Source organism: Babylonia areolata, chromosome 3 (assembly GCF_041734735.1).
Source record: "Babylonia areolata isolate BAREFJ2019XMU chromosome 3, ASM4173473v1, whole genome shotgun sequence".
Lineage (NCBI taxonomy): Eukaryota > Metazoa > Mollusca > Gastropoda > Neogastropoda > Buccinidae > Babylonia > Babylonia areolata.
Window position 1 is genome coordinate 16,419,831 of NC_134878.1, and position 11,841 is coordinate 16,431,671.

The 11,841-nt window shown below is 44.4% G+C and overlaps 1 protein-coding gene across 1 annotated transcript in view; it reads right to left on the minus strand.

Annotated features, from left to right (window-relative positions):
• Nucleotides 1–10,285, minus strand: part of LOC143280246 (SCO-spondin-like) — a 73,862-nt gene extending 63,577 nt beyond the window's left edge. The window contains 7 exon segments of the mRNA XM_076584879.1: nt 1,870–2,028; nt 4,111–4,278; nt 5,216–5,395; nt 7,220–7,355; nt 8,484–8,583; nt 9,113–9,280; nt 9,879–10,285. Of these exon segments, the coding sequence (XP_076440994.1) occupies nt 1,870–2,028; nt 4,111–4,278; nt 5,216–5,395; nt 7,220–7,355; nt 8,484–8,583; nt 9,113–9,280; nt 9,879–10,000 (1,033 nt within the window). The 5' untranslated portion in view covers nt 10,001–10,285.
• Between the last annotated feature and the right edge of the window lie 1,556 nt (nt 10,286–11,841).

Here is an 11,841-nt window from a genome sequence, read left to right on the forward strand (position 1 = left end):
AATAAAGACTGAGAATGCTAACATGTAGGTTTTGAAAAGATGGTTTTTGTTTGTTTGTTTTTGTTTTTAGTGAATAGCTTAAGGCAGAGACGGCGTCAGATAAATGGATATGACGTACAGGGTTGTTCCAAATGTGTGGAGCAGCAAAAACGGAGGAGCATTCACCATGGTTCTTGTACTGACGCGAGGAATTTCCAGGAGGCAACGTGACAGCCTTAGGAAGAACGGAGAGTTCTCGAGGAAGTTTAAGCACTGATGAGGTTAAAAAGCTAGGTAGGTCCAACGGACTGGAAAGCAAAGAAGCAGAGACAGGCAACTTTGTATTTCATTCTTGCCCCAGCCGGGAGGGAGCCAGTGCAGGGTAAGGAGGTGAGGGGAAATTTCATGTGATCAGTACGTGGGAATCTGAGAATAGGACAGGAAATGAAATTTATCAGTCTCCTCCCGTTACCCATTGTTTGCCTTTTCTGAAGTCGGGTCCTCAATGGACAGTAATAATAATAATAATGGATACTTGTATAGCACACTATCCAGAAATCTGCTCTAGGTGCTTTACAAAAACGCTTTTGTTAACATAAAACATTATATCTATGTTACATACACACACCAAAATGTGACTACACACACACACACACACACACACACACACACACACACACACACACACACACACACACACACACACTGCATACATACATTTTAACATACATGTGTATCTAACAGCTATCCTAACACATACGCACACATAGGCAGGCACAAACTTACATAAACACACGCACACACAATACACATTCATATACATGTATGTAGTTATGTACACATACATATGAATACACACATAGTCAAGCACAGCTAACGCAAAGGAAGTGGACCTGCCACAATTGAACAGTCACCTGGTATTTCTGGTTTTCGATTTTCTTGTCAGCAAGGAAATAAATCCTTCTTTCTTTCTTTTGCAAGCTGCCACAGTCGATCATCACACAAGCTTTATTTGGTAAAATCCCACGTGTTTTGTTCACATGCCGAGTAAAGAAGAATGCGTGCCCCATGGCACAAGATGTTTCCGTTGACCGAAAACAACGCCTTGGCCTGCTTATATCCAGTGACACGTAAATGACTTCAACTTCTTCCCTCATCAATGATCACCGAAACTATAGAACGGACACTAGGAGGTTATAGGGCATGGCTGCACGTTGAATAACGTAGCAGTGCATAAAATTTGATTCTGAAGCCGGAGTATGTGGACACTGATGGATTTCAAAAGAAATACACATGGGCAAGAAACGTTGGAAAAAAATTGAGAGGGCAAGGCAAGACAAGACTCTTGATTAATCTTTACTAAAGAGGGTTTAACATAAGCCTATACGGTTTTTCTTTCTTTCTTTTTTTTTTTTTTTTTTTTCGTGCTGCCCTCTTTTACACATAAGGACAAGAAGAGAGGGCAAGAAATGTTGGAATCAAATAGAGAGAAAAAGACAAGGCAAAAATATTGATCAGTCTTTACTAAAGAGGGTTTAACAGAAACCTTTGCGGTTTTTACATGCTGCCCTCGTAACGTGAGAGAGAAAAGAAGAGAGAGAGAGAGAGAGAGTTCAGAAATATTTTACTGCATGGCCACCAGCCTGTTTGGAAAGGAGGTACATACATACATTTGAGACACACAAAATACCGAAAATAAAGGGGGAAGGAACCAGCATCGTATACACAACATTTTATAACTGAAAAAAAAGTACACAAAAAAGATTTTAGTAAGGAAGAGAGAAAGAGCCAGAGAGAGAAAAGCAGACATGCAGACAGACAACAAACAAACAAATAAACAAAAAAACAAAACAAAAAAAAACAGACAGAAAGACACAGCTTCAAGCCCACCAGCGTGTGCCCCAGGGAAGCCCATCTGTCGGCAGGCCAGGCTGGCGGTGGTGGGAGTCAGCTGGTTGGCACACACCCTGCCCCACTCCCCCGTCAGGTCGTTGTACACCTCCAGCCGTCCCTCCCCGGGCTCCAGGCCACCCGCAAGCCTCATGGCGCCTGCAGAGCACACGGTCAAGCACCTAGGTATGGTGTGGTGTGGTGTGGTGTGGTGTGGTGTGTGTGGTTGTGGTGTGGTGTGGTGTGGTGTGTGTGTGGTTATGGTTGTGGTTGTGGTGTGGTGTGGTGTGGTGTGGTTGTGATGTGGTGTGGTGTGGTTGTGGTGTGGTGTGGTATGGTTGTGGTATGGCTGTGGTATGGTTGTAATATGACTGTGATATGGCTGTGATATGGTTGTGGTATGGTTGTGTGATATGGTTGTGGTATGGCTGTGGTATGGTTGTAATATGGCTGTGGTATGGCTGTGATATGGCTGTGGTATGGCTGTGATATGGTTGTGGTATGGTTGTGGTATGGTTGTGGTATGGTTGTGGTGTGGCTGTGGTATGGTTGTGATATGGTTGTGGTATGGTTGTAATATGGCTGTGGTATGGCTGTGATATGGTTGTGGTGTGGTTGTGGTATGGTTGTGGTATGGTTGTGATATGGTCATGGTATGGTTGTAATATGGCTGTGGTATGGCTGTGATATGGTTGTGGTGTGGTTGTGGTATGGTTGTGGTATGGTTGTGGTATGGTTGTAATATGGCTGTGGTATGGCTGTGATATGGCTGTGATATGGTTGTGGTATGGTTGTGTGATATGGTTGTGGTATGGCTGTGGTATGGTTGTAATATGACTGTGATATGGCTGTGATATGGTTGTGGTATGGTTGTGGTATGGTTGTGATATGGTCATGGTATGGTTGTAATATGGCTGTGGTATGGCTGTGATATGGCTGTGGTGTGGTTGTGGTATGGCTGTGGTGTGGTTGTAATATGGCTGTGGTATGGCTGTGATATGGCTGTGGTGTGGTTGTGATATGGCTGTGGTATGGTTGTGGTATGGCTGTGGTATGGTTGTGGTATGGTTGTGGTATGGCTGTGGTATGGTTGTAATATGACTGTGGTATGGCTGTGGTATGGTTGTGATATGGCTGTGGTATGGCTGTGATATGGCTGTGGTGTGGTTGTGGTATGGCTGTGGTATGGCTGTGATATGGCTGTGGTGTGGCTGTGGTGTGGCTGTGGTATGGTTGTGGTATGGTTGTGATATGGCTGTGGTATGGCTGTGGTGTGGCTGTGATATGGCTGTGATATGGCTGTGGTATGGCTGTGGTGTGGCTGTGGTATGGTTGTGGTATGGCTGTGGTATGGTTGTGGTGTGATGAGTCACAGGACTCGCTGACCCACCCCGAACGAACAACCCAACCTTTACATCACCGAACAAACTCACGAGCTCCGCAACAACTTGACCAAAAGTGCGTCAGTTAGTGGCTCGTCGAACTCAACTCTGCAGGCGGTTGTCACAATCAGGAGAGGGGGCGCACGCACATGTTGTTACAAAAGCACGTGCGAAACGCACGCAGGTGCATGTACATACAGACTGGACATGCGCGCGTGTAAACACACACACACACACACACACACACACACACACACACGTGCACAGGCTCGCGGGCTGTGTCGCCTACATCATTACCATCCTAAAATATCGTTCATCTTCCCTTTGAAATACCTACTTTGTTGTTGTTTATTTCAGTAAAAACATCAACAACTAACATATACAATAACAACAGAACAACTACGACAACATAATCACTATGACAATGATACTGATAATCATCATCATCATCATGATTATAATTATAACAACAATAATATTAATAATGATGATGATGATGATGATGGCGATGAAATACCTTAGGCAATGTCAAGACATTAATAAAAGCAAAAATTATGTAAACTCTTCTCACATGAGCCTGTTTGCTGTTTGTCTGTCGTTTTTGTTATATGGGTTTTTTTTGTGTGTGTTGTTGTTTTGTTTTGTTTTTTGTTGATTTTTGTTGTTGTTTTGGGTGGGGGTGTGGGGGTGGGGGTGGGGGGTAGTACCATTTTTATCTCTTTTATTTGCTCCACGCACGGACAGGGTTAGTAGTAATTTAGTAATCCCACAGACAAAAACACCGATCGGCATGACATGACACCCATTCCCCCCCCCCCCCCCCCTCCTTAGCTCCTTCCTTCAGCGCTAGACGCCTTACCTCTGCAGTCGATGCCCTCACAGGGAGTGCTTTCATTGGTGGAGCCAAGACAGTAGCGGTCGACGCCGGGGACCCCGCCGTTCTGGCACTTCCGGTGACGCAGTTTGACGCCGGGACCACAGGTGGTGGAGGCGGAGCATGTCTCCCATGAACCCCACTCTTCCCACTCTGGGGGGAGGGGCATTGACAGTTCGTTTGTCGTCCAGATTTAAATATATTTTGAGAGAAAAAAAATGAAAGAAAGAAAGAAAGGCGTGAAGAAAACATGCAAGGAGACAAGGAAAGAAAGAAAGAAGGAAAGAAGGAAAGAAAGAAAGAAGGAAAGAAGGAAAGAGACAAACACACACACTCACTACAGATAATTCCACTCACTACAGATAAATCCAGACACTCATAACATATTTATTCCACACACTACAGATAACTGCACACACTAACAACATATAATTCCAAACACTCACTACAGATAATTCAACACACTCACAACAGATAATTCCACACACTCACAACAGATAACTCAAAACACTCACAACAGATAGCTCAACACACTACAGATAACTCAACACACTCACAACTGATAATTCCACACACTCACTTCAGATAACTCAACACACTACAGATAACTCAACACACTCACTACAGATAACTCAACACACTCACAACAGATAATTCCACACACTCACTACAGATAACTCAACACACTCACAACAGATAGTTCCACGCACTCACTACAGATAACTCAACACACTCACAACAGATAGTTCCACGCACTCACTACAGATAACTCAACACACTCGTCACAAATAGTTCCAGACAGTCACTCGGGCAGTCCTGCAAGAAGCATGCGCCATACACTCTCAACATACAATTCAACACACTCGCCACAGATAATTCCACACACTCAGTACTGGTAATTCCACACACTCACTGGGGCAGTCCTGCAGACACACACACATAAGACGCTCTCAACATATAAATATAAATCCACGCACTCGCTACAGGTAATTCCTGCCACTTACTTGGGCAGTCCTGCAAGCAGCACGTGCCAGACACTCTCAACATATGATTCCACACACTCACTACAGACATATTCCAAGACACTCACTTGGGCAGTCCTGCAAGAGGCACGCGCCATACTCCACGTCGGCTCCGTAGCACTCCAGGTCGCTGACCGGAGTCTGGGTGACCTGGTCCATGCACTTCCGCTTGCGCAGGTGCCAGCCTCGGCCACAGGTGACGGAGCACTGCCCCCAGTCCTCCCACGGTCCCCAGTCCACCGTATGGGCTGCACGGCAGCGGCGGTAAACGGTGTGTATTGTGGTGTGGTTGTGGTGTGGTGTGTTGTGTGGTGTGGTTGTGATGTGGTGTGGTTGTGGTGTGGTGTGGTTGTGGTGTGGTGTGGTGTGGTGTGGTTGTGTTGTGGTGTGGTGTGGTTGTGGTGTGGTGTGGTGTGGTTGTGGTTGTGATGTGGTGTGGTGTGGTTGTGATGTGGTGTGGTGTGGTTGTGGTGTGGTGTGGTGTGGTTGTGGTTGTGATGTGGTGTGGTGTGGTTGTGGTGTGGTGTGGTGTGGTGTGGTGTGGTGTGGTGTCGTTGTGGTGTGGCTGTGATATGGTTGTGGTGTGGTGTAGTTGTGAAAATAATTATGGTTATGGTGTGGTTTGGTTGTGATTTGGTTGTGGTGTGGTGTAGTTGTGAAAATAATTATGGTTATGGTGTGGTTTGGTTGTGATTTGGTTGTGGTGTGGTGTGGTGTGGGTTATGATATGGTTGTGTGGTGTGGTGTGGTGTGGTGTGGTGTGGTTGTGATATGGTTGTGGTGTGGTGAAGTTGTGATGATAATTATGGTTATGGTGTGGTTTGGTTGTGATTTGGTTGTGTGGTGTGGTGTGGTTATGATATGGTTGTGTGGTGTGGTGTGGTGTAGTGTGGTTGTGGTTGTGATGTGGTGTGGTGTGGTGTGGTTGTGATATGTTTGTGGTGTGGTGTAGTTGTGATAATAATTATGGTTATGGTGTGGTTTGGTTGTGATTTGGTTGTGGTGTGGTGTGGGTTATGATATGGTTGTATGGTGTGGTGTGGCGTGGTGTGGTTGTGATATGGTTGTGTTGTGGTTGTGATATGGTTGTGGTGTGGTGAAGTTGTGATAATAATTATGGTTATGGTGTGGTGTGCTTGTGATTTGGTTGTGGTTAATAATTATGGTTATGGTGTGGTTTGGTTGTGATTTGGTTGTGGTGTGGTGTGGGTTATGATATGGTTGTATGGTGTGGTGTGGCGTGGTGTGGTTGTGATATGGTTGTGTTGTGGTTGTGATATGGTTGTGGTGTGGTGAAGTTGTGATAATAATTATGGTTATGGTGTGGTGTGCTTGTGATTTGGTTGTGGTGTGGTGTGGTGTGGTGTGGTGTGGTGTGGTGTGGTGTGGTGTGGATTTGTTGTGGTGTGGTGTGGTGTGGTGTGGTGTGGTGTGGTGTGGTTATATGGTTGTGTGGTGTGGTGTGGTGTGGTGTGGTTGTGTTGTGTATTGTTGTGCTGTACTCTTCACTGCTACTCCTCCTCGTCCTTACCGGCCGAGTAGCAATGTACTGCACGTTGTATTGTATTGTATTGTATTGTATTGTATTCTATTCTGTTGTATTCTATTGTATTGTATTTATTGTATACCATGGTAGGCTATCGTATGGATAGGTGGACATCGTTGTTATACAAATTATGCATATTACTGCTGTAGTTTACAGCTTTCACTATGATCATCATCATCATTATTATTGTTGTTGTTGTTATAATTATCATTATTATCATCGTTGTTGTTGTTATCATTATTATTATCATTGTCGTTGTTGTTATCATCATTATCATTATCGTTGTTGTGGTTGCTGTTGTTGTCAACGTTGTATTCTTATCGTCGTCACATTCATATCAAACAACGCAAAGTTCGTTCCTCCGACTGTTACACTTTGTGCCTCCCTTAACCGTCATCTGTCTCAGCGAGAGAGAGACAGAGACAGAGACAGAGAGAGAAGAGAGACAGAGAGAGAAAGAGAGAGAGAGAGAGAGAGAGAGAGAGAGAGAGAGAGACAGAGAGACAGAGAGACAGAGAGAACTGACCTTGACGCTGGCATCGGGATCCAGTCCACCCGTCATGACAGATGCACAGTGCTACCAGAGCGTCTGCAGCGTTCCTTGTCTCAAGGCAATACCCTTTGCCACTGCACGGGTCTGTGGCACAAGGTCCCAGGGCATCCTGTCAGTAGATTGAAAGGGTTTTTGTGGTTTTTTTTTTGGTTTTGTTGTTTTTTTGTGTTTTTTTTTACAAAGAGGCGGTGTCATCTGATGGAAAAAAAAAGATCATAGTATATTGCATTGTATAGTAATAAAAAGAAGCGAGGAAAGAAAGAATGGATGAATTAATGAATGAAAGGCGAAGAATAAGAAATTATACACAAATATACGAATGCGCATATGGCTACGTCGGTGCACAGAAATGCCGACAACCACACACTGATGACAACTGAAAATGTCCTGGAAAAAAATAGAAATCTCATTCACACCCCCTACCCAACCAAACACGCGCGCGCGGTCATATCCAGACCAACAGATAGGTGGCCCAAAATCACGCAAGGCTGCATGCAAACGCAATATTATGTCCGGGCAGCAAACGAGAAGCAATTGTGCTGTGCATTCACTTCAAACTTAAGACGGATGTTACACAACAATGATTACAGCCGAAGCATAATTTCGAAACCTAATGGCGATGATCTTTCAGTCAGTCATGTCACACAACAAAAATGACCTCCAGCAAAACATCGTAGGAAAAGCCATAGGCCGAATATTCAAAAACATAACTGAAATGCACGTGATTTTATTCTAGCTCGTTTCTGTAAGCACCTGTCCCACGGCACCAAGACAAATGTCTTGGAATGCGTTCGGGAAAAAGTTTATTTTCTCCATTCCATGTTCAAATTTTGAATCATGCCCTTGTTTTCATCAACCCTGGTTAGTTCATACAGGTCCACTTGCTCCTCCTCACCTCTTCCCAAAATTGAAACACACACACACACACACACACACACACACACACACACACACACACACACACAAACAGCGCACTCACAGAGAGCGCACTCAATGATATATATATATAGATGGATCGACAAATAACTAGATAGCTAGATAGCGAGATAACCAACTCAACAAAGCTCAAAGCAGAAAAGAACAGCATTTGTAAAAATCGTCCAGAAAGGCCTGTGCGACTTCAAGAAACTGACAAACATAAACACGGGAAGAACAAGCCATATATGGCTTTAAAAACAACAACAACAACAACAACAACAGAATTTGACAGATGAGCAAAGAGAGAGAAGATACCTACTGGATCGATGGAGAATGATTCCCGCACGTGGTACTCGGTATTGTCGCTGTCCACAATGTCAGACGGAAAGTCTTGGTGTGTGGCGCCGTTCAGTTCACACCTGTAAATTGTTCGCGAAAATGTTTGAATCAGAATAAAGCTGGACGTTTAATTAGGGGTAAATTTGCGTAACAGCTAAGTTGAGTTCATGTGCGTGAGTCCGTAATCGCTCGTAATTCATGGCGTGGTAAATTGCTTTTCAAGTCATTATTCGCATTATACACACACACACACACACACGCACGCACACACGCACGCACGCACGCACGCACACACACACACACACACACACACACACACACACACTTGTTTTATACTTCTATCGGTTCTGAAACAAAATTAATCACACCTTTCCCTGGTTGCATTCATTATGCATCAAGAACATATAAACAAGCAATCAAAACTAACGCACTGCTTCTTTATATGGTTCATTAATTGATATGCATGTCCGTACAAAGCGCCTGTCCTCGGTCAGAGACCAAGCTCTAAGCTTTGAATGATCCAGTAAACAGACAGTGGCTACAAAATACGAATGCTCACTCACCCCATTCATGGAAAGAAAAAACAGAAAGAAAGAAATCCACACACACCTGCCAGAGTTGTGATCGAAGTTGAAACTTTTGCACTGATGACGACGTAGGCATTCCATAGCACACTGACTGCTGACGTACTTGTGCCTGAACTCCAGGATGGAATGACCAGACAGCATTTTCCCCTCTGACACATAGTCCTCCGCGTGTCGGGTCCATTCGAACAAGCTGTCAAGTGCACAAAATAAACTTGACGATAATAATGATGTGTGCATTTTGATTTACGTTTACAACACTGAAGACGATGATAAACGAAGAAGAAACACTAAGATCATGATGCTGAAGACGAGTACCGTACCACTTTCAATAGACAGAATACTGCTAACGTCCAAAGATGAAAACAAAATACTTACTTTTTTTTTCTAAGACTGTTTTTCTTGAGATTATGTAATCATAACAATTTTACCATTTTTGTTGTTTATCAAATACTTACTTTCATAGACTAAATCCAATTCGTGGATTAAATTTGGACAGAAAATAACACACACACACACACACACACACACACACACACACACACACACACACACACACACACACAACACGCACACACACACAAAGAACAAAAAAATATATGAAAGAATGAGTTGTTGGAAGAAGCTGAAGAAGATGAAGACAGTGGACCATGGGAAAGAGGAATGGGGAAAGGAGATGATGACGACGACGACGATGATGATTATGATGGTGGTGGTGGTGGTGTTAAAGAAGACAACAACGAATATACAGATGATAAAGAAGATCAGACTGCTCAATGAACCGACTAAACCTGTTGGTCGGCTGTGATCCGTGAACGCCAGCGGAGAACAGTGCTGTCACAAGTATCAGAACGTTGAGCAGTGTCCCACCGTTGCACAACGGCCCAACAGCATCTGCTTTCTTCAGGACCATTTTCACTGCGATCACTTATGACTAAAACCGCAAGCCTCTTGAACCTCCCAAAGTCATCGGAGCTCTGAGAGTTTTAGTCTTGGGGTATGTACTGAAGACTTCACTGAAATTCGTGAAACAGTGGACGTATCGTTAAAGCCCTCAAAATAATTTGAAATCTGCAAACCAAAAATTCTGAGCTGAAGTCAAACTCCTTTAGTAGCCCGCGACTCAGTAAGCGCGTATTTGACCAACTGCTCCGCGGCAAAATGCCGAGCAACTGGTTACTTCCACGAGATCTGTCTCATGCGCGGCAATTATCTGTTGTACCAACAGCGAAAGATTCTGGAAAAAGGGATGAGGGGACAGGTAACTATTGGTGATATACCGAAGCCCCCTTCTCCAGGCTGAATTATGCAGCCTCAGTGCGCCATCTTTGGTTGGGAGAACTGAGTGGGAGTTCAATTATCCGGCGGCTGCGTGCTGGGAACTATGCCTTGGGTGTGCGGGCGGTTTTCGAATCGGTTTGATCTTTATTGGAATTATATGTATGCAGTGTTTCCTCTCTCTCTCTCTCTCTCTCTCTTTCTAATTGAATAAACCATCCGAATCTCTCTCTCTCTCTCTCTCTCTCTCTCTCACACACACACACACACACACTAAACACACATTTTACAAAGGAATTGGTATGATTCAATCTATCGGTGATCTCTCTGTCTCTGTCTCTCTCTCTCTCTCTCTCTCTCTCACACACACACACACACACACACACACACACACACAACACACACTGACACACACACACACACACACACACACACACACACACTGACACACACACACACACACTGACACACACACATACACACTGACACACACACACACACACACACACACACACACACACACACACACACACACACACACACACACACACACACACACCACAGAGGCCAAAATGATAGAGAAAGGGAGCGAAAAAGAGTGACAGAGAAACAGACCTGCAGACCTCACAGGAGGAGAGGGAGCAAAAGGAGACTGAAGGAGAGAGAGCCTGGGGCGAGTGACAGACACACAGACAGAAAGACAGAGATTTATAGATATGTCAGATACAGTACTCGTAATTGTAAAACGAGAAGCAGAAGATTTCTAATTCTATCACTTCAGTCAGTTCCAAAGCTAATACTAACTGTTAACAACAATACAAACAACAATTTCTGGGACACGGACCGTGCCCACGGACGTGAATGAAAGTTCGTGACCGTATCCTGTTCACTCTGACCTAGCTTCTGCTTCTGAATAATTTCACGCTCGCGGAAAGAAGAGTGCCTGACTTGTTACCTACGTAGCACCCCTCTGAGCACGCGAGTGCCCTTCACAGACCGCTGCTGGTTTCCCCACAAGAAATTACCGGCGGTATGGATCGTCATCATGGGTAATTGATTGATCACAGAGACCACCCCGAACCAGCGTTCATGCGACCATGGGGGCTCACCATTGCTCTCCTAGACAGAAAAGGGAAAGACACATGCGCGCACGCGCGCATACACAAATACGCACAGCCGTAAGTCTCTATCTGTCTACCTGTTAAAGTTCATATGGAACACGCATATCATCTTTTTTTCTTTCTTCTTTTCTTTTCTTTTCTTTTTTTGCGGAGGGGAGGGTGAGGGGGTAGGCGTAGGGGGGACAGTTGACAGGGCATTATGATGCACCAGTCACTGAACAACAAATAAATATGTTGTGACAAAATAGTAATACAATACAATCAATCATTTACTCGCTTTTCTCAGTCACCAAACGGACACTACATATAAAATGTACGCAAGCAAAATAATCACCTGAGAGACTGCCGGTCTCTG